Below are 24,601 nucleotides of genomic sequence, written 5' to 3'. Positions count from 1 at the left end.
AATAATGAAAAAGTTTGAAATATTGTGAGAATTACCAAAATGTGACACAGATGCAAAGTGAGCAAATGTTACTGGAAAAATGGTGCCAACAGACTTGCAGGGTTGCCACAAACCTTCAGTTTGTTAAAAAAATGCGGTATCTATAAAGCACAATAAAGCAAAGAACAATAAAACGAGTATGCCTATATCAAATAATCGGCTTTAAGAAAAAAAAAAAATTACCAATGCCATGCTTTCTCCCCAGTCCCAGAGATTCTGATTTAACTTTTGTTAGGCTCAAACATCAGCGCTTTTTAAAAGCCCTACACACTACTGTGCAGCTAGGGTTGAGAATCACTGCTCTAGTATATCAGCTCACAACTGACAAGTTTCCATAACCCCAAACAGGAATGTATACCACTCTAAAACTGCATTTCTTTCAAGAATTCTGCAAATGAAAACACTCAACGACAGTTTGGCTTAAGACTGGAAGCTGTGACCTAGTTTAACTGACACTGTCAAAGGAAAAGAAAAGAAAAAATAAGGTCACTCTTCTTCCTCAATGTTTTTCATTTTTGTAGTTCAAAGGACTCTTTAGACACTGTGCTCCAAGAAAAGGTTCTTATTAGCTGTTACACTGAGGCCCCATATTTAAATAAGAGTAATTCATAACAAGAATTGTTCTTCCTTTGCTTTTCTATTGACAATTGACTTAGATTCCTAAAACTATGTAAGATATTTAGTCTTTGAATTTTTATGGTATGATTTAGAAATAGTATAAACTCGCCAAGTCTGTCAAATTCCACTGATAATGTATTCTTCAAAGTCCTATTTTCCCTCTATTTTCCAGGTAGCAAGCTTACTTATTAAAAAACAAGACAAAACACACACACTTTAGTATGTTTGTGAGCAAATGTATAGAGTTTTCAAATGTGAGATTCTCAGCTAGAAAAATCACTGACAAAGTCTTATGCATCTCTTGGTCAACTCATAGCAGCAATATCCACATGTGAGAGACATCGTTATCAACCAAGTGTGTCCAAAGGTTGATCTCCATAGCAACTGTAACTCTGCCAAATGCAGTGTATAAGGCATCAGAGTTAACACCACATGCACACAAAGTCTTGGTATATGTAGTCTGGATTGTTGCTGTAGAAACCTAAAACCAAGTCTCTGACAACCATGGATAAAATGAAAACAACAACAGAAGGGTCCTTGAGTACTCAGCCATATACTACTTTGCTTTCAAGCAGGACAATGCCATTCTAAACACCACATAGTAGTCTTGATATCACTAAAGGAAAATCTTCTATAAAAATATTATTTAATGATGTCATGTATCTGTTTAACATTAGGAACTACTTTGTATTCCCTAAAAGATTGTCCCTCCCACCCTGGGCTCAGATGAATGTTCAAAAGCTCACCCCAACAGAGTACTGTCACCTCCTCCTGGCCTCAGCCAGAGCCAGTTCTGCACCCTGGCAAGCTAGTGAGGTACCAAGTTTTGCTGCCGCCACCACGATAACTACAACAGATAGAAACAAGCTTATTCGAAAACAATTTTGCAAAAAAGAATAAAGTAGGAAAAATCACTCTATCTGATGTTAAGTCTTACTATACAGCCATCATAATCAAGACAGTGCGGTACTGGCAAAAGAAGAGAAACATAGATCAATGGAACAGATAACCCAGAAATGGATCAATACAAATGCACCAAATGATTTTTTTTTTTTAAGACGATGTTGGGGGTCGGAGTTTATTAATTTATATATTTACGTTTGCTGTGTTGGGTCTTCGTTTCTGTGCAAGGGCTTTCTCTAGTTGTGGCAAGCAGGGGCCACTCTTCATTGCGGTGCGCGGGCCTCTCACTATTGTGGCCTCTCTTGTTGTGGAGGACAGGCTCCAGATGCGCAGGTTCAATAGCTGTGGCTCACAGGCCTAGTTGCTCCGCAGCATATGGGATCCTCCCAGACCAGGGCTCAAACCCGTGTCCCCTGCATTAGCAGGCAGATTCTCAACCACTGTGCCACCAGGGAAGCCCGCACCAACTGAGTTTTGATAAAGGTGTAAAATCAGTTCAATGGAGAAAGGAGAGTCTTTCAAACAAATTATTCTGGAACAACTGGACATCCATAGGCCAAATAATAATACTGAACCTTGACTTAAAACTCATGCTATATACAAAAGCGGGTGCAAAATAAATCATGAATTTAAACGTAAAACACGAAACAACAAAGCTTTTAGAAGAAAACACAGGAGAACATTTTGGGACCCAGGGCTAGGAAAAGAGCACTTAGATATCACATCAAAAACTTGATCCATAAAAGAAAAGAAAATCAATAATTCAAGTTCATCAAAATTGAAAACTTTTGCTTTGTGAAAGACCCCATTAACAAGATAAAAAGATGAGCCACAGACTGGAAGAAAATATTTGCAAATCACATACCCAAAGGACTTGTATCCATAGTGTATTAAGAACTCTCTGAACTAAACAGTAAGAAAACAATTTATTTGAATATGGGCAAAAAGACCTGAACAGACACTTCACCAAAAAGTTAAGATACTAAGATGGCAAGTTAGCACATGAAAAAATGCTCAAAATCATCAGTCATTAAGGAAATGCAAATTAAAACGAAGATGAGACATTACTACACACATATTAGAATAGTTAAAATAAAAAATACTGACAATACCAAATGCTGGCAAGGATGTGGAGGAACTGGATTTCTCATATTTATATATACATTTACCACACAATCTAACAATCACACTCCTGAGCATTTATCTTTGAGAAATGAAAACTTATGTTCACATAAAAACCTATGTGTGTTCACTGCAGCTTTATTTGTAATAGACAAAACTGGGGAGGGAAAAAACCCAATGGTCTTATGGTAAATGGATAAACTATGGCACATTGATAAAATGGAGTATTAATCAGCAATAAAAGGGAATAAACTATTGACACACACGACAACTTCGGTGGATCACGAGAACACTATGCTGAGTGAAAATAGCCAATCTCAAAAAGTTACATACTATATGATTCCCTTTCAAAATTACAAACATATAGAAATGGAGATCAGATCAATGAATGCCCAGGGTGAGGAAAGAGGTGAGGCTGAGAATATAAACGGGTACCACTAGGAAGTTTCTTCATGGTGATGGAGCAGATGTATAACTTGGCTGTGATGGTTACACAAATCTGTACATGTGATCAGTTTAAGAACACACACACAGGCACACACACAACTGAATGCATGTAAAAATTGGTAAAATCCAAATAACATCTGTAGTTAACAGTATTGTACCAATGTCAATTTCCTGGTTTTAATAATGTTCTATAAATATGCAAGATGTTACCCTTGTGGAAAGCTGGATAACAGGGACAAGGGACATCTCTATACTATTTTTGAACTTCCTGTGACTAAACAAAAAGGTAAAAAAAACCAAAACTTATATTCACCAAAAAGCCATGATAAAATTTAAAACTGGGGAAAAAAAAAATACAACATTTGAGAAAAAGTAAAACCCTTAATATACAAAGAGCTCTTATTTGTCACTAAGTAGATTAAATGCAATTAATAATGAGCAAAAGATATAGACAACTCACAAAAGAATAAAATTGGCAAATAAACATAATAAAAAAGACTCAATCTCACTAGTATTAAAATTTTTTCAACATAAAACAAGATATTTTTAGCACCTATCAAATTGGCAAAATTTTCCAATATCCAAGGTTGGCAAGAACAAGGAAAACAGGTGCTCCTATATAATACTATGGATAGAAACTAAAATATGAAAATATTTTCAAAAAAAGATACACATACCCTGATTCCCTATAATTCAAATCTAGGAATTATCCCAAGGAAATAAACAAGCATGCAATGACATACACGTAAATTTCTTCATAGTACTATCTATAACAGTGAAAAATTTAGGGGAAAAAATGTCCAACAAAAGAGGATAATGAATTATACTATGGTATATCCATACAATGGAATATCATGTGGTTACGGTGTATCTATACAATGGAATATCATGTAGTTTTAAATTATGTTTATTTAATATGAAAAGCAATTCTCTATATAGTGCTATGAGAGAAAGGCAAGAAACAAAAATACACACATGGGACAAACTCATTTTTACAGTCTTGCAGCTATATACCAAAATATTAACAGTAGCTATCTCTGAGTGGTAAGATTATGGGTACTTTTTGAATAAATCTCTGTATTGTCTCATTTTATATAAAAATGAGAAGATTTTTAAATCAAATAACACATACTAAAGAAGGCTCTTTCGACTACAGATTTTTATATATTATAATGCTAAAACCCTACTTGATATTTTAGTTTCACAGAAACAAAAAACCACCCTGCCTAGTACAGCAACACTTGCTTTTTCTTTATGATTCCTCCAGGTTCCTGAAAAGATGCCCTTCATTTCTAGTCTAAAAACAAACAAAACTTGATAAGATTTGCTTTAAAAAACAGTCCATGCAACCCAAGGAATGTTTATGCCCATTCCCCATGAAGTTGATAATCTCTACATCTCTACTTATATCTAATTGTAAATGGCAACGAGTACAGATTTAGATATTTTTAAATAGTTTATTAAAACATACTGATAAGTGTACCCTATAATAAATATAGTAAAAGAAAGATAGACAGGAAAAAGAGAAAAGTGAATACAATGACAAGAATGATAACAACATCTTCTTTAACATGATCTTGAGAAACAGAAGCACCTTAGCTCTAAGGATAAGGAAGAAGGAAAGTTTTTCCTCTTTAGTTTGGTAATTTGTATCAAGCTCAGAATCTCTGAAAGCTTATTTGATGCTCTGTAGTTAACAAGGCTTATTATGTGTTGAAAGCTAAGGTTTCTCTATTAGAGACACATGGCTCCTTTGAGCATGTGCTTTCCCTCAGTTAAACTGCTTCAAGTGTCTAAGCTTAAAAATGTAATATTGCTGCTTTGCTGCTCAGATGGCATCACTTTCTCTATTACCTTCCAGCATTTAAAAAACTTTTTTGTTTTTGTTTTATAGGCCTGAAGTAATGGGACTTACAATATGCCGAAATCATCAAGAGGTTTTCCCTGGCTCATTAAGTTAAAATTCTCCCACATAGTTAACTGCTGATTTTCACTCAAAATTACCATGATACTAACTCTGCTCTCCCTGACTTCCACACTTTAAACTCTGTATGTTTATATCGAGTTTCCTCAAGAACGCCCTCAGTTCTCTGAGAAAAGGAAGTCCTTTTACCTCAACACACCCCTCACTGTTTTTTGTTTTGTTTTGTTTTGTTTTGTTTTGTTTGCGGTACGCGCCCCTCTCACTGTTGTGGCCTCTCCCATTGCGGAGCACAGGCTCCGGACGCGCAAGCTCAGCGGCCATGGCTCACGGGCCCAGCCGCTCCGCGGCATGTGGGATCTTCCCGGACCGAGGCACGAACCCGTGTCCCCTGCATTGGCAGGCAGACTCTCAACCACTGCGCCACTAGGGAAGCCCCTCCCTCACTGTTTTAATACATAGTAGATGGTCAATAAATATTGGTTGGCAACACGTCCATGTCTTTCAATTCCCCTCCTTAATTGATACTATTTTTCCCCCCCAAGCCTTAGCTATTATTGCTCCTCCATTCCCTCTGCCTTACTTATAGGGACAGAACCACAAAGCAGAAGCTGAAGACAGGGACTTGGAAGGGCATTGTTTTCTCTTTGTCTCCCTTCAGAAACTTGTTTAAACATTTTAAAAGAGAATAAAACTAAATTTATACCTTTGGCACATGTCTTTGAAAGTAAAACAACCATCATTAAACAAATAAGCTACCTTTATTGGAGAACAGTCTAAGGGAAAAGCTGAGGGAATACCCCTTGTGCACTAATGGATTTTAGAGGATTGCTTTCCTCTAAAAGCATATGAACTCCATCAGTCTTGGTCCCCAGTGCTCCGAAACTCTGCACTCATGACTTGTGGGAGCCTTCATGAATTCAAATATATTTTTACCAATCATGTGACTTCTATCTATCCAAGAGAATTTTTCAGTGCCAGAAAAGTTTATGATTAGGGGTCCATTCTTTTAAGCATATTTATACTGCCTAAATAACTCCAGATGTTTTGCTTTGGTTTTTGGTTAAGGGGTGGAGGCAGGAGGGCAGGAATCAAAATGAAGACCCTCCCAATTAGAAATGTTTGCCATTCCATCCTAAATGAGCTCTTTCTTATATTTCTGCTTGGAAGTCCCAGAATTTAAACTTATGACACTCATGTGTAATGCCAAAATATGAGGATTTAGATAGGATTGTTACTTTAAAAAAATGGTTTGTGGATAGCTTACATCTAAATTATTTTTACAAATCACAATCATATGAAGCAGAGATTGCTTCCTGCATTTGTAATTAATTTGCCAACAGTATGAAGCACTCTTTACAGTCAGCTGTTTTTGATAGAGGAGCAAATTATGGAATGACAAAACTCCATATTTTTTGAGAATTTGTGCACCTGCTGATTAGAATTTATTCTCAAATTCTATCTAAACCTACAATGTCTTAAAGTTAATATATTTTCATACTATATATTAAGTATAGTCAAAACTGTCTGAAACATTCTGAACATCACTAGACTCATAAGGAATTTAATTTTGCTCTTTCTGTCTTCAAGAACGTATATGCCAATCCCATGGAAGATTTCAAAATAAAAGGATGTAACAGCATCTCGTGGTAATCCATTCCTAAAAAATGTTATATCTAGGAAGAAGTTTCCCTACCTAACTGTAATCAATTCTGCTATAATTTAAGTGCATTTTTCTCCCTTCTCTGTCTTCAGGAAGAGTTGATCACTATCTTCAACTATGATATTCTAGGCTATGAAGAATAATATGTAAGATAAACACCATGATCTAATTAAAGTAATGAGTAAGGCAAAGGTCAGGAAAAGGCCTCTGGTTAGGAAAGGTTTTGCTTTATTCAATTCAATTCTGTGAGTACTTACTGAAGGCTTTCTGTGTCAAGTATATGCCAGGCAATATGAATATACAGACAAAATCATCTCCTTTGAAAAGTTCACAGTCTTAGAAATACTTATACCTAAATCAGAGGTCCAAAATAAAGGATCCACAGAAGCCAATTAATCCATGAAATGGCCAGCTGTAACTGAAGCATCTCAAATGGTGAAGTGGAGAACACAAGGCCAATCTTTTTTCTTTCCAGCTTTATTGTGGAATAATTGACAAATATAACTGTATACATTTAAAGCATACAACACATGCCCAGTCTAACGCAGCCACCACTTGACATGAGCAGATTAAGACCATGGAGAATGCAAGCTCAATAGCATCACAGCTTCCAGTTTTTTGAAGAGAATGAAAGTTAGAGGAATGAGCAAAATATTTAACCTGGAGAAAGTCAGGGAATGCTTAGCAAAAGAGCTAACACTTGAGTCCTAAAGGGGAAGCAATGCTTACCAGGTATGAATATAGATGATTTATCTCCTATGGCCACAGCTTAGGGTGGAAAGCGGGGAGTGGCAGAAGTGACTAGAGAAGAAGGAAGGGATGTTTTGCCATGCACAGGCCAAACTGTATCCTACAGAACATGGGAAGCTACTAAAGAGTCTGTGACTCCACATCGTAGAAGGGTACAATTTATCAATCTGTAGTAAGCTTTACCAAAATGCTATCCAGTGAGAGGTCAAGATTTGATAGGCATATAAAGAAGCAGGCACCTTGCTCATAATCCATAAAGCTAGAGTGGGCATCACTGTACCTAAATACTTGTCTTAGGCCTCCAACTACTGTGATGTCTAAGTGCCCATATGGTTCCAGTAGCAGCAATGACTGCTTAAACAGCAGCCAATTTACCCATGGAAAAGAGTATACCAAACCCAAAAAGAAAGTTTTGGGAGATCTACCATCCCCAGATGTTTCCCCTTTACTCTTGGCAAGGGTTTAAAAAAAAAAAAAAAAGATAATACCTTAGTCGTTGCTAAAATGACCTAAAGTTAGCAAAACATCTTGACATATATTATCCTCTCCCATCTAAGAGATCCTCGGCTCCCTATTTTCTACTTTGGGTTTATAACACACCCACAGCAACCAACTGTATTCATATTTTGAACTCTTTTCTTTATACTAAACTACTTTGAATTCAAGAGTACTAAAATCTAATTCAGGGCCACAGGTTAACCAGCACCCCTTTCTTCATCCTCCTAACCCATTTTAGTCATCATCTTAACCCATTGGTCAATCTTATTTTACCTGCAATTCAGTAATGAAAATATAATCAACTCTAACCCAAAATTAATCTGCATTTTGCTTCAGAAAGGATGTTTGTTTTTGCCAGGGACGTTTCCTATTCTCCACTTAGAAACAGGGAAAAAAAACTATGTTGTCCTCTAAGCCTTTCATTCAAGCCTCACAACAGGATAGGTATTATTATTCCACAAGATCGCTATTATTATTCTCATTTTCAATGATGAGAAAACTGAAGCTCTGAGTAGTCAACTTGTCCAACAGCAGCTGGTAAATGACATAAGCCAGGTCTGAACAGGTCAATCTGCTTCCAATACTATGTTCTTTCCACTATACTACATAGCTTCAACTGCTGTTTCTAATAATAACAGTCATAATACTCCACTTCCACCTTATATTTGTACAGTGCGGTATACCTTTCAAATCATTTTCATCTGTAATATTTCTCTGGGTTCCTAAAACTATCCTTCAAGCAACTTAGGCAAAGGAAAACAACAACAACAAAAATAACCTAATATCACAGAGAAGGGATTATTGGGCACAAACAACAGCTAATAACAGCAGCTATGTTTATCGAGCACTTGAGCTAAACATTTTACAGTGTTGTCTCATGTAATTCTCATTACAATCCTGTGAAACAAGAATAATAACAATCTCATCTCTTTTACAGATGAGGTAACAAGGCTCAAAAAATTCTGTAGTTCACACAGCTAGGAAACAGCAGTATCCCGAACTTGGAATTCAAGTTCGGGTACTGGTTAGCTCACAAGCCCATGTTCTTCTCTACAACCTCAGCCAGTACTGCCTCCCTCCCTCACGGTGCTCCTCATAGAATATTATGCTTTCACTGTAATTAAGTTAAACTAAAATTAGTTGGAGTTCCAAGTTAAAATCTGTATGCATTCCCCAACCCACTATTAAATAAAAGTGGTAGAAGCAGCAAACAGGTGGCAGGATAATATCGACCCAGAATTTAAAAGAAATTCTTCACTGGAAAACCGACATGTAGATAATCAGAAACTCAATATTTTGGAGGGAAATCAAACCATCAAGCTCCCAGGACTGCCCTCTTATGGGGCAAGAAACATTACCCTGACCATTTAACAAATGAACATATTATTCTAACATACATTCAATATCAAGAAATTTTTTTTTAACATATCCTATGCAGTAGTTAAAGTTATCAAGGATGGAAAAGATCCATTCCAGTTTTTCTTCTAAGTTGCCCAGGTACATCCATAAGTATTTTTAAAATTAGGTTAAAATACTGGGGCCAGGACCACTAACCTCTAGATGTTCATTTCTGGGGCTCCTTTCTATGTACTCATAAAATTATACCAGGCACACTTTATTGTCATATAGTCATACTTGTTTTTAATCATGGGTACTATGGAATAAAAAGTACATGAAAAAATAAATAATATTTAAAAATAATAGAACTACATAAAAATGCTTTTAAATAAAAGCCTTGTTAGTATTAGTCCTGTGAAACTGACACTCCTTTAAACACACAGTAACATAAAAGAAATAACCTAAAGTTAGAAAGAAATGTTGATGAAGATTTGTGAAACCATTTTTATTGAGGATAAAATAAATTTCATTTATTTGGTGATATTTAACCATTTAAGATATAGAAAGCACCTGTCACAAAGCCCTGTAATTCACCAGGGATCGAATCCATGTTTTTTAGGACAATAAACTGGAACAGTGAAAAACTAAGAGAGTATTAAAATTTCAATTAAGACATTGGCAGTGAAAAAAGAAAAGTGAAATTATGCATACTGAAAATTAAGAGAAAAAGCTTTAAGAGAAGTTTGGAGATACAATATGATACTGTTGGGAAATAGATTTTTTTCTTGAGAAACAAAAATTTGTACAAACACAAAGTAGACACTGGCAGTAAGGGTGGGAAGAAAAATGAATAAGTGACTAAAACCATTATGTACGCACAAACTTGGAAACCTCAGGGAAAATTCAGCAACTCTTGAATTTTCTCTCTCAGTACCTCTCCTTCACTTCCAACACTAATAAATAAATAGCACAACTCCAATGATCGGAGTATCCCTGGAGAATAATAAACCATGCAGGTATTATTATTTTAAAAATATTAACATCACCAATTTGGAATAATACAACTAGAAACTTCCAGAACATTTTTGAAGATTCTCTTCCATTTTACCTTCAATTTTTCAAATTTGGCTTTTTAAAAAGACAAGTTGAATTTTTATTCAAATACTCCTTTCTTAATAAGAACACATTTTAATAGTCTAGTGGTTGCACACGGGCTTTATTTTCCTTTAAAAGAATTTCAATGACCTACTCTACCCTTCTTCCACCTGGTAATTTGTACTCCAGCACAGAGGAGAAAGCCAAGATATAACTGACAACCTAGGACATAGTACATTGACTCTTGAGCAACACAGGTTTGAACTGCACTTATATGCAGTTCCACGTATATGCAGATCTTTTTTTCAATAGTAAATACTTCAGTATTACACAATAGTTGGCTGGTTGAATCAGCAGATGCAGAACCACATACTATATACAGAAAGGGACTATAAATTATCTGTGGTGTTTCAACTGTGGGGAGGGTGGGCACTCCTAACCCCTACATTGTTCAAGGATCAACTGCTTTTCAAAAAGTCATCTTCCTTTCTATGGAGTCCGCTTATTAACAGTGTTTTAAGTTCAGAGAAGAAAGAGGAATTCTATTCTACATAGGCACATAAGAAATATTTAAACTATAAACCACCACCTACCCCAAACAAACCAAAGGAATCTCATTAATGTCCCACACAAACTATCTTAGGAAGGGAGGAGTATTTCCCCATCCCAAGCCCCCTACAAGCAAAGACACACCAATGCAGAGAGAGATCATTTCTCAAGTGATTCACAGGCATTTGTAAGGTGGCATATTGAAGAACACCAACGTGAAGACCAACGTACCTTCTGTTCCAGCAGGGCCTTTATTTATGGAGGAGTTGTGAAGTGACAAGTGCAAAAACCACATCTATTTTATTCATCCACCAGCTCGCACACTACCCTGCATAGGCATTCAAGAAATATGTCTGAGTAAAATGCCATTCAAGGATAGCAAGAGAGAAAAAGAATACAGCTGATGTAGACTCTTTATTTCCTTAAACTATAGACAGATATATTGAGAATTATCTACATTTAGTATAAGAATCTTAATGTATAAGGAGGCAACTCTGCCAATGCAGAGACTGAATACTATGGAAGGTCATTAAGAATCAAGTGCTGATCAGTCCACATACAGAACCAAGACAATGAAAGTGATGGTCTGGACAAGACTAGAAGTGAGACAATTCCCACCTGGTGGGACTTTCTTAGTTCATTGCCTTACAAAGTTGGAAGGTAGATATTAGAGCTACAAAATATCAGTTTATTACATATGTGATCATGTTTATTTTATATGTGAATAATATATATATATTTTATATGTTTGTTTTGCATGTAACCATATTCTGGAGTATGGATTATCACTCTCAATGTAGCCTTGTGTTTATTTTTTTACTTTGGAACTCAGTGCTTTGTATTTACAGAAGAAAAATAATAAAGGAAAAGTCTAAAGCTAAAAAAAAAAAAAAAGCCCTGTAATTATTAAACACTATAAAGAATATGCTCATGCAAATTACCAATGCTTGAAAAATTCAAAACACTACTGCTAAGTTTTTAGAATATGATATAATATTCACTAGAAGTATCTCTAGCCTCACAATTGTGGAAACAAAACCAATTCAGTTTGCTAAAAAAAAAAATCTCTGGAGCAAATGAAATAAACTTCCAAGGAGATTCCAAGAGAATGGTAATTTTTAAAGCTATTTTAAAATATCTGTTAAAATGAAGTTTCAGTGCACAAAAATAGAAAAAAATGAAAGGCTTTGAGAAGACTTTGGTGAGTCACAGGAAGAAAAGCAAATCCAGCTGCACTCCATAAACTAAAGATTTGTATCTAGAACTTCGGATAAGTATTAAATCAGAAACAACTATCTGAATAGTTAACATCTAGTACCCATTTTTAAAACCTACTCTAGGGTAGCTATTCTTGGGAAAACATTCATTAAACTCTTAAAACCACAAACACAGATAAATAAATTTTGGTAACTAAAGAATGTCCAAGGTGTGTAAAACACGTACACACACACAAGAAGATTCTGAATCCTATAGAATAAAGAAGGAACAATTATAGAATACAATATTGATGAAAAGCATTTGGCAATACAGCAGTAATGAGCAATATGAGAAGAGAGATGTGGATGTCTGAATCCTAATTCATTAGAATCTAACCACAAAGAATTAAGTATTATAGCACTTAAGAACCTACAACCAACTTATCTTTATTAACTGGGCCCAGAATTAAGAACACAGACTAGTCAGTATTCCTCAACCTTGAGTAACATTTGGAATATTTTTAAAGGGTAAAAATTCAGTCATCCAGTATTGCCTTAAATGATTTTTATTAAAATGTTATTTAAATATGTATTAATATAAAAATTATAAACACTGTATGGTTACGGTTCTTAAACAACTAAAATAAATAAAATTACAAATTGAATACAAAACTTATTCAAAGTGGCATTAATTTACTATGACAGGTGATGGTACTTGACTTAAACTAAATTGCAATTCCCAGTAATGAAAATGGTTCTGACCGTCTGGGGCGGTTCTTTGGAATAAGGGAATCCTATGGTAAAGATGCTATTCTCTCACCACTATTCTCTATTCGAACTATATGAAACTTTTATTTATTTAACACACTGCTTTTACCAGGTCTCCTGACTGGGCCCACAAGATTCTCTCTTAACTCTTGACACAAGAAAAAGATTGGTGAGGAGCATACCACAATCATTACTAATCACTTTAGTGGCTTCTAGAAAGGGCTAAAGATTTGGGTGGGAGGGACTACAAATGAAATGGACTCCCTGAACTCAAAAAGCTATGAGAGGAGCCCAGGGGAGGCTAGGTCTGGTGGTAGCAGTTAACTGCCAGAAGCAAAGTGGGCATGGTGACTCTCACAGGCAGCAAGGTGGATATTGGGAATATTAGGTAATCTCAGGCTTTGTTGTGATAGGCAGAAATCCCTGTCTATATTTAATTGGTCAGATTCAAGAATTCAAATCAATAGCCATCCCACTAAGATGTTTTGGTTTAAATAACCAAAACCAAACAAGTCCAGGTCTAGTGAACAGAGACCTCTCTGAGACTCTACAGTGGAGAGTCTTGGCCTCTCACTCAAATCTAAGACCCACAGTTCTTAATGAAGAGGAGGCCAAATCCCTCTGGAAGATTTTTTTCCCGAATGCATCTCTGGCCATTACCCAGGTAATGATGAGTTGGCAAAAGGAAAATACCCAATCCCCTTGAGGATTATTACCTACTAGCTCTGAGCTAACGTTAATTAGTAGGAATTAAGAATACCACTGGTCCCATTACTAAGGCATAACTTTTCTGGGTAAAGTTCTGGGCACTTCTCTAGAGTGCCCAGCTGTCCAACAAGTGCTTTCCACATTGTCCAGTCAGAACTTGCACGTCTCCCAGCTCTGGGAGAACTCTGACAGTTGTACAGCTTATAGCGCCCAAGCATCCTATGTGTGTGCCGCTTAGTTATCAGTAACAGACTCAAGTGGGCACCTTAGATTTCTGAAGCCTTTCTGTGCATGCTCTCTCCTCTTCTGCATTCTGTCCCACAATTTCCATCTGCCTCAGCCTCCCCCAGATCTGATCCGTCTCTTCAACTCAGCAGTGCCAGCACCCTGTGCTCGAGTTCCCCCTCTCTGTGCTGCTATTTGGAAAGTACCTCTCAGCAGAAAGTCTGTGATCACAGCTCTCACCTCATTTGTTTTCTCACTCACAGGGATCACAATCCTGTGCTCCCTGTACTCTAAGCAGAATATAGTTGTTTCATATATATTTTATCCAGTTTTCTATTTGTTTACAGCATATTATTCTAGCTTAGCAGGAGCAGACATTTCCAATCTATCCATTTTGCCTCGTCTATCCCTTGTTCAGCATACCCCAAACTACTACTTCCCTACACTTTGCTAGGCAACTCCTTGTGGCTTATTTTTCCCTGCCTTGGTCATTTTCTTCCCATCCAACACAACCCAACTCTTACATCACCTTAACTTTGGAAGTCTTCAATTTTCTCTAGAGAGAGATTTTTTCCTCTTTCTCTGCCTCTACAGCATATTGTTCACACATACTACAGCATATATCTCAATATCCTCTATTTGCATGTCTCCCCACTAAAATGGCTTTCTAATAATAACGGTAACTGCTAACATGTGACTACTTTCTACATTCCAGGTACTCTTCTAAGTCCTTTGCCTATACTTGCCCATTTACTCTTCATAAAACCCTAAGATATAGGTACTATTATTATCTTCATTTTACAAATGAGGAAACTAAGGCACAGAGAGGTAAAGTAAATTGCCTGAGATCCCATACCTTGGCAGTGGTAGAGTCAGGATATGCATCTAAACAGTCTGATTCCAGAGCTCATGCTCACTATACTGCCTCTCACGAATTCCTGAAGGGCAGCAACTATGTCTTATTCTTATTTGTATATCCATGCCCAGAGCACCTCAAATATTTGTGGAATGAATTAAAATTTATAATTTTCTCGAAGTCTTCCAAGAAAAAGTCCTTCATAAGTAATGTAGGCTTTCAGTACAGTAATTACAGAACTGAATCTAGAAAGGGTCTTTCATAAACATGGGAGAGACTAAAATTAAATTTCTAATAATAAATTCAAAGAGCTCTAAAGAAGTTTACCATGCAGAAAAAGACTAATAAGGTTTTTTAGGTAGCTAAGTAACTAGTGAACTCAGTCAGGAACAAAAAGTCTCTACCCAGGAATCAATACCCTCTAAGAGAGAGACTAAATGTCATAATTTGTCTCCAATAAAGGCATACCAAATTGATCCCATCTATCTAAATCTAAAATAGAGATCACAGTTTTTCCAAGGCAAAAGTAAAAAGACAGAATATTTAAACAAAAATTTAATCCTAAGAGCCAAATCTGTCAAGAGTAATCAATGAACACAAAGCCACATTGCTCAATGGACTTAGCTATGTTAAATAACAAGAATTTAACCAATTCTATATGAAAAAAAGTATTGTTATTATCTTTGAAACAATTAAGTGTCCTCCATATGTTTATTAAAAGCTCTTAAGTTCTTGACAGTAGATAGTATATGCAGTGAATTTATAAAAGCTAGAAGTACTTAAAAATAATACTGATTTATAGAAATTTAAGTGACTAAAAATAAAAATATATATTTTGCACAAATGGATAATTACATTTAATTAGCAAGATAGTAATGGCCCATAGGGTTCAAGCTGTACTGGGAGAAAGTGGGGACTGATGCACTGTCACTACCTTCAACCTCTCCCACACTACCCATCCACATCACATACCTGGACTTTGACATCATCCTACATATAATATACCACTGTCTAGCTTGGACAGGTCCACAATCCCTCATCCAAAGTTCTTGAAACCAAACGTCTTGCAGAATTTGAAATTTTTCAATTTCAGGAAGGTGCAATTCACCCAGCACTCCAGAAAAATCTGGGGCAGCACCCTGTAATCAAACACACTAATATTTCTGTAGCAAAATGCAAGAATATTCACATTAAGTGGGATAAAGAAGACTATAAGTGATCTCACATCAGTTCAGGTCAGATTTATGAGTCTAAGAAAACATTTTTTCTGAGCTTTCAGGATTTTTAAACAGTAGGAAAAGGATGATAGATTTGTACTATCAATACATACTGCATTCAATCTGCTCATTCCCTGCCTGAGAAGTGACAATAGCTCCCTTAGCTGCTATGTTCAGTTACAACACTAATTTCTACTAGTCCAGAACTGGCAACACTTTTGGAAATCATTTAGCCAAACTTTCTACTTCACTGCTTAGGACACTACAGCCCAGAGATGGAATAACTTGCCTAAGGTCACACTGCTACGTACTGACAGAGATGAAACTGGAACATACAAGCTTCCTGTCTCCTAGGCTTACTTACTGGTTTGTTCATCCATCCATCCATCCATCCATTCATTCTCTCTCTTTTCAAAGTGATTTATTTTAGCTTTTCAAAATAACGAAATAATGATAGACTCACAGAAAGATGCAAAAATAGTACAGTCTTCCCTAGGTATCCACAGGGGCATTGGTTACAGGACCCCCTGAGGATACCAAAATTTGTGTTGCTCAAGTCCCTTTTATAAAAGGGCGTAGTATCTGCATATAACCTATGTGCATCCTCCAGTATACTTTTTTTTTTTTTTTTTTTGCGGTACGCGGGCCTCTCACTGTTGTGGCCTCTCCCGTTGTGGAGCACAGGCTCCGGACACGCAGGCTCAGCAGCCATGACTCACGGGCCCAGCCGCTCCGCGGCATGTGGGATCCTCCCGGACCGGGGTTACGAACCTGTGCCCCCGCATCGGCAGGTGGACTCTCAACCACTGCGCCACCAGGGAAGCCCCAGTATACTTTTTTTTTTTTTTTTTTTTGGCTGCATTGGGTCTTCGTTGCTGCACACGGGCTTTCTCTAGTTGCGGCGAGTGGGGGCTACTCTTCTGTGGTGCGCGGGCTTCTCATTGCGGTGGCCTCTCTTGTTGCGGAGCACGAGCTCTAGGCACGCGGGCTTCAGTAGTTGTGGCTCACGAGCTCTAGAGCGCAGGCTCAGTAGTTGTGGCGCACAGGCTTAGTTTCTCTGCAGCACATGGGATCTTCCTGCACCAGGGCTCGAACCCATGTCCCCTGCCAACAGGCGGATTCTTAACCACTGTGCCACGAGGGAAGCCCCCAGGGAAGCCCCCTCCAGTATACTTTAAATCATCTCTAGATTACTTACAATACCTAATACAATGTAAATATCATGTAAATAGTAGTAAATACAATGTAAATGTTATATATAAATAGTTGCCTGGCTCAGCAAATTCAAGTTTTGCTTTTGGGGAATTTTTTTCCCCCAAGTATTCTCAATCCATGGTTGGCTGAATCCACAGACACAGAACTCGTGGTTAAGGACTGACTGTATAAAAAGTCCTTATGTATCTTTCATCCAGCTTCCCCCAATATATAGCTGTAGTACAATATCAAAACCTAAAAATTAACATTGGTATATTATTGTTAACAAAACTACAGGCCTTATTCCATTTTCAGCACTCTTCAAAAACCTGTATTCATTTGTGTGTAGGTATATACTGTTCTACACAACTTTATACCATGTATTGATTCATGTACCTACCATCACAATCACGATACTAAACTGTTCCATCACCACAATATACTCCTTTGTATTTACACTCCTCCCTGTTCCCCACAGTTTATGACTTAGTAGCCACTAATCTGTTCTCTATCTCTATAGTTTTGTCATTTTGAAAATGTTGTATAAATGGAATCATACTTTTGAAATTGACTTTTTCCTTAGTTGTGGTAAAATACACATAAAATTTACCATCTTAGCTATTTTTAAGTATACAGTTTGGTAGTGTTAAGTATATTCACATTAATAGTTCATTTCTTTTCATTGTTGAGTAGTATTCCATTGTATGGTTATACCACAGTTTGTTCAACCCCTCACCTTTGAATGACATATGGGTTGTTTCCAGTTTTTGGCTGTTACAAATAAGGTTGCTACAAGCATTCATGATAGGTTTTGATATAAGTTATTATTTCTCCGGGATAAATGCTCACAAGTGTGATAGCTGGGTTGTATGTTAAGTGTATGTTTAATTTTATAAAAAATTGCCACGCTGTATTCCAGAGTGGCTGTACCATTTTTACATTCCCATCAGCAATGTATGAGAAATCTAGTTTCTCACCAGGACTTCATATTGTATGAAGTCATTTTTTATTTTAGCCATTCTAATAGGTTTGTAGTGGTATCTCATCATGGTTTTAACTTACATTTTTCTAATGGCTAATAATGTTGAACAACTTTTCATATGCTTACTTGCCATCTTTAAAGGCTCTTTTTGCCCATTTCCTAATTGTATTGTTCGTTCTCTTACCACTGAGTTTAGAGAGTTCTTTACATATTCTGGATACAAGTCCTTCTTCAGATAGTGATTTGCAAATGTTTTCTTCCTGTGGCTAACCTTTTCATCCTATTACAAGGTCTTTTTGCAGAGCAAAGTTTTCAATTTTGATTAAGTCCAATTATTATATTTTTTCTTTAATGAACTGCATTTTTGGTTTCATGTCTAAGAACTGTTTACCTAGCCCTAGGTCCCAAAAATGTTCTCCTATGTTTTCTTAAGTTTTATAGTTTTACATTTCACATTTAATTCCATTTTACATAGACCTTTTTTTTTTAATATGGTGTGAGGTTTAGGTCAAGGTTCATTTTCTTGCCTATACTGTCCAATTGTTCCAGCAGCATTTGTTGAAAAGACTATCCTCCCTCCATTGAATTGCTTTTGCACCTTTGTCAAAAATCAATTGGGTATTATTTGTGTTGATCTATTTCTGAGTTCTCTATTCTGTTCCCTCAATCTGTCTATTCCGCTGCCAATACAACACTGTCTTGATCAATTAAGCTATATATATTAGGTTTAACATAAGGTAGAATGACTCCTCCCACTTTCTTCTTTGTTTTTTTTTTCAATATTGTTTTAGCTATTCTAGCTCCATTCATGCTGTTCATTTTACTTTACTGTACTGATTACTCTTGCTTTTAAGGTCCTCCCTATGCCTAGTAGAGGTATGACAGCCTAAGAAGAAAAAAGAATCAAGAAGAAAAAAAATTGTAATATAGTACCACCACTCTAAAACACTACCCATGTAATTTCTATCCATCTATCCCAATCACATCCCAGTTTCTTCATGAAAGGTCCTCTACTATTCCAGCCACTTTAGTTTTTTTATTTTTGTTACTGAGGTATAGTTAATGTACAATAGTGTATGTTTCAGGTGTACAACATAGTGAATCACAATTTTTAAAGGCTATACCCCATTCACAGTTATTATAAAATATTAGCTATATTCCCTGTGTTATACAACATATTCTTGTAGCTTATTTATTTTATACTTAGTAATTTGTACCTCTTAATCCCCTACCCCTATCTTGCCCCTCCCCCCTTCCCTCTCCTTACTAGTAACCACCAGATTGTTCTCTGTACCTGTTAATTTGTTTCTTTTTTTGTTACATCCACTAGATTGTTTTATATTTTATTCCACATTAAGTAATATCATACAGGGTTTACCTTTCGCCAGGCCACTTCAGTATCTCTAAATGCAATAGCTAATATATCTCTACTACTCATTAGTAACAAGTCATGTACCTCCTTTTGATATTTGTAAATATATTTGTGTCCAACACAATGTCTATTCTCAAAGGACATGGTCCATGTTTTAGAATTCTTTATATTCCTCCATAAGCTTTAATAAACATTGAATTAAGGATTATTTATCTAATTGGAACTTACAACACAGAGAAACTAGAACATGTAGAACAAGAGTAAAAAATTAGCTAATTGCTACATTGTTCCTAGTAATAAGATCATTATCTCACTAAATCTCAAGATTTTAAATTTAATCTCATTTCTCAATTAAATTGTTATAAAAGTATACTTCTAGGCTTTTTTCCTTTTTCTTGGTGAGATAACTTAGGTGAAGAAAGAGAAGGTAGTGAATACTGAATTATGGTGATTTCCTTTTTTTCTCCTTCTGTTTGCCAAAAATGTCACTATACATCTAAATTTTAGGGCCATAAGATATGATTCACCCCTAATATATCAATACCATGTATATCTACCCAAAAAGTAAAATGACCCAAGGGATTAGAATGTTGATTTAAGTAAATAATGTAAAATGGAACTAGTAAAAGAATTTACCAAATCCAATTTCCTATGGTCCTAACTATATTAACTCTATGGGGTATTTGTGTCCTTTGGATAGCATCCTGAGAGGCTCTCTCTCTTAATTATCAATGCTTTCTTTGCTCACAAGATTTCAACAAAGTAAGGTGCAGTACGTGAAACAATATAGCTGCTTAATCCATGTTTTTTAGCTATAATTTACAATAACCACAATCTGCCTACCCTATGGATCAGATGCCTGCTTCTTTGCTAAAACAGATATATGCACAACCCCCTCCAGAAAAGTTTTTTGTTCATTAGCTGCCTGTGAGTTTAGACTGTTTAAATAATTTAAATAAATGTAATAAAACTATATGCAGATTAGCTCCTCCTTTTCTTACAAAATAATCTATATATGTTACTACAACTTTGCTGAAACTTACTATTTTGTTCCTCTTCAATTCTTTCACTGTAATATGGGACTAGGCAGGCAGGGTAGGCTACATACAGTCAGGGAAGTTTCAGAGCCATCAGTCTTACAAGCTTTCATCTAGGGTGTCTCTGGTGCCCTCAGAAGGAATCTTCTCTAAGATCCCAAATGATGCTCTGACATTTAAGTAGATGAACTGCAATTCTCAGAATACATACATTAATAAGGTTCTTTCTAGTTCTGCCCTTTTCACTTCAACACTTTATTACAGAGACTACAATATGCATCTGCACAATGTAATATACAGTCCAGGAGGATTGGAGCCAGGAACCCCCACAGATATGAAAATCCAAGGATGCTCAATTCTCTCATATAAAATGGCATATAACCCAAGGCACATCCTCCCCTATACTTTAAATCATCTCTAGATTACCTACAATACCTAATACAATGTAAATTCTATGTAAATAGTTGTAAATACAATGGTAATGCTATAAAAATATTTGCTGGTGCACAGCAAATTCAAGTTTTGTTTTTTGGAACTTTCTGAAATTTTTCTTCCCCTGCATATTTTCGATCCACACTTGGTTCAATCTGTGGTTGTGGAACCTACAGATCCGGAGGGCTGGCTGTACTACTACAACCTCCACCGCTAACACTATCATTCCCATCACATACAGAAAAACCCACTATTTGATTAGCAAAAATTAAGACACTTCATGGTTCGTGTGTTGTGAGAACACAGAGTAACCTGAACTCAGCCACTGCTAGTGAGAACGTACACTGGTACAACCACTTCGGAAAACAATTTACTATCTCCTAAAGCTGAACACATGTGCACACACGCCTTTATTCTCTCAAGACAAGTACACCAGGAGACACGTGCTGCATATTCACAGCAGCACTTTTCATAGCACCAAATACTGCAAACAACCCAAAGGCTGATCGAAAGAAGACTGTGGTATATTTACACAGTAGGATTTTACACACCAGTGAAAAACTAATGAAGTATAGTTAAATATAACAGGGATAAATCTCAGAAACAATGTCGAATTTAAAAGCAAGTCATAAAGGACTGCATGCAATAAACTAGTATATTTATAAATTTCAAAAATGAGCAAAATTATACACATTACTATTTAAGGAAACACTCGTGTAATTTCTGAAGGAAAAATAAACACAAAACTCAGTAGAGTGGGGATCAGGGAGATGGACCAGTGAAGAGAGAAGGTTCAATAGGATTGATAAAGTTACACTTCTTCAATTGGGTGGTAAGCTCATTCGTTTCATTAATAAGCTTTAAAATATATACGTATGTGTGTTTTGAGTGTTTATCATCTAGAATCTCTGGAGAACTAACATTCCAGCTTCAGGACAAGTTTAGCCTACTCATAAAATGACATTCCTGATAACTGGGAATGATGCCAAGAAATAAAATCACTCTACTATTGCTATTTGGTAACTAGTAACAAAGAAATAGCAAGTGTCTCATAAAAAATTAAAGCAAGAGGATGAGCAAGGGAAGTGAGGGTGGCTATAAAAGGGCAACGTGAGGGATGCTTGTAGTGATGGAAACGTTCTGCAACTTGACTGTATCAGTGTCAATATCCTGCTTGGGGGAAGAAACTGCATAAAGGGTACATTGGCTCTCTCTGCATTATTTCTTCCAACTGCATGTGAATCTCCAATTATTTCAAAAGTGTTTTTTTTGTTAAAGAAAACAATTTTTAAAAAGATAATTTTTGTCCAGGATTTCTCCACCTTGGTACTACTGACATCTTGGTGCACCTAATACTTCATTGTAGGGGGCTGTCCTGGGCATTGTAGGGTGTTTAACAACATCCCTGGCCTCTGCCTACTAAACACCAGTAGCATGCCCCAGTTGCGACATCTCCATACACTGCCAAATGTTCCCTAGTGGGCAGACTGCACCATTTGAGAACCAATGCTCCAGTCATAAAAGTGAAGAACTGTGGAAATATTCTCAATTGAAGGAGACTAAAGAGACATGACAACTAAAGTAATACCTCATCTTAGGCTGGATCCTGTACTAAAGAGGAAAGAATGCTATAAAAAAAACATTATTGGGTCAATTAACAAAAGTGGACTATCAATGGTAGATTAAATAAAAGTACTGTATCAATATTAAAAGTAAGTTGATTAATGTAGTTATGTAAAGAATATCCTTATGCTTATGAAATGAAGTACTTGGGGGTAAAGGACCATGACATATGCAATGTACCCCAAAATGATTCAGGAAAAATATATCTGTGTGTGTGTGTTTGTGTGTGTGTGTGTGTATGTATTCTGTTTACATATACATGTGAATAGTATACGTATGTATGTATCCATAGGTGAATATGATTATAAAGTATGTTCTTTGTATTATTTTTATTCTTGCAAATTTTCAGTATGTTTGAAATTATTTATTAATAAAAAGTTGGAGTTTTTAAAAATGGAACCAAAAGTTGTGGTCCTTAAAGTCCTAATGGCAGATTTCACAGTAGTAGTTCAGCATAAGTGACAAAAATCCCGAGGGGAAAATGACTACTGACTAGATAAATTCCTACTTCAAGCCTGAGACAAACGTTGCAAGTAACTAACTTTCGGCCTATCTCCCCCTCCCCATTCTTTTTAGAGGTGACCTCTCGAATAATGCGGAACCAAAAATAAACCTATCCCACTTTTAAAAGACTATTTCTAGGAAGCGACTCAAACCCACATCCCTACTCGATTTCTCCACAAATCACTGTGACTTCACCTTCAGTAGTTAAGAAGCAAAAACGCGAAAAGCGTACGTGTTCTCATTCTTCCTCCGCAGTTAGTAAGTTAAGGTGAGTAGAATAGAGAAGACACAACATCGAATGCCTAGGATGGCTGAGGAAAGTAAGAGGTAAAAAGGGATAAGCAGGCAGTCAGTCTCAGAGAGGGAGGAAAGGGTGTATAGGCCAGAAAAAAGGACCCGAGTGGGTACGAGTGTGTCAGGGCGAGAGGGAGTAGCTCACCTGGCTGTGGTAAGCAGAGGGTGCTGAGTCCCCACCAGCTTCCGCACCTGCATAGCGATGTTGCTGAGCTCGTCGCTCAGCAGGCAGCGGAGGCTCATGAAGGACGTGGGGTAGCCCACGATCTTCTCCGCCTCTGACACCACTTGGTTCCAGTGGGCCGGGGACCTGGAGGACTGACCACGCCAGGAGACCACCGAGGAGATGGTGTCGAGGGGGCCACGTCGGGGCCCCGAGGCCCCGAGATAACAGGGCAAGCGCAAAAGCAGCTGCCGAAGGCTCATAGTTTGAGTCTGGGGGTGTCAGGGACTTGAGGGTATCCGGAGGTGGCGCGGGAAACAAGCTAGAAGCAGATGAGGAACTTGCGGGAACTAGAAGGAAGCAGCGCTTCTTGACCCTCAGAGGAGGGTGGGTTTCTGGAGCCGTGACCAGAAACGAACTTTAACTGCAGCTTTCTGCAGCCTGGGTTAGACAGACAACAGCCCCAAGTCAGCGCTGCCCACGGCCATCTAGGGTAGCAGCCACAGCACTGCCTAAGTGGGGAACGCCATATTGTGAGCGTCAAACGCGGCTTGCCGTAAAGACGGAGGCGGGCTGTTCTGCGGCAAAGAATTTTTTCCTACTTTACGGCGCAGCCGTGAACGGCCCGGAGGGGCGGGGCTTTGGAGGTGAACCCCGGAAGGCGAGGTAGGATGAAAACATCAGCTCCTCCCACATTCTCGTCCCTGCCTGCGAGGACAGAGGGTGACAGAGACCGGGTTGTGGACCCCGAGTGGTGCCCCAGCCCCTTGAATCTGGGACGAGACTGAATCGTCGTAGGATTCCCACCGCGCAGCGCAGAGTGGGCACGCATAAATATGTGTCGTGAACGAGGGTCGGTGTCTACTAATGGTCTTTTCGCGGCCTCCAGCCCTCCGGAAGGAAGGGCTCAGGCGGAGGCGCCAGCTCCTCTGGGAAGCCATCGGCCGCCAAGCCCTGGCAGTGGTGGTGGACTGGCGTGAGGGCCGCCTCTCGGACTGTGGGGCTTCAGGAGCTGTGCGCCACGGCTCATGTGGAGTGAGGTGGGAGGCAGAATCCGGACGTGGGGCTGAGCGCTCGTGACCTCTGC

The 24,601-nt window shown here is 37.5% G+C and overlaps 1 protein-coding gene across 6 annotated transcripts in view; it reads right to left on the bottom strand.

Moving 5' to 3' along the window:
• PDSS2 (decaprenyl diphosphate synthase subunit 2) overlaps window positions 1–24,027 on the bottom strand; it is a 269,913-nt gene extending 245,886 nt beyond the window's left edge. For all 6 annotated transcript variants that reach the window (XR_009543821.1, XR_009543820.1, XM_060167776.1 and 3 more), the window contains exon 1: window positions 23,497–24,027. Coding sequence is in view for 4 of the 6 variants with exons in the window: in XM_060167776.1 (XP_060023759.1) it covers window positions 23,497–23,777 (281 nt within the window). In the remaining 2 variants the exon portion in view is untranslated. The remainder of the gene's footprint in view (window positions 1–23,496) is intronic.
• Between the last annotated feature and the right edge of the window lie 574 nt (window positions 24,028–24,601).

This window comes from Lagenorhynchus albirostris, chromosome 12 (assembly GCF_949774975.1).
Source record: "Lagenorhynchus albirostris chromosome 12, mLagAlb1.1, whole genome shotgun sequence".
Lineage (NCBI taxonomy): Eukaryota > Metazoa > Chordata > Mammalia > Artiodactyla > Delphinidae > Lagenorhynchus > Lagenorhynchus albirostris.
This window is presented reverse-complemented; position numbering and strand designations above follow the sequence as displayed.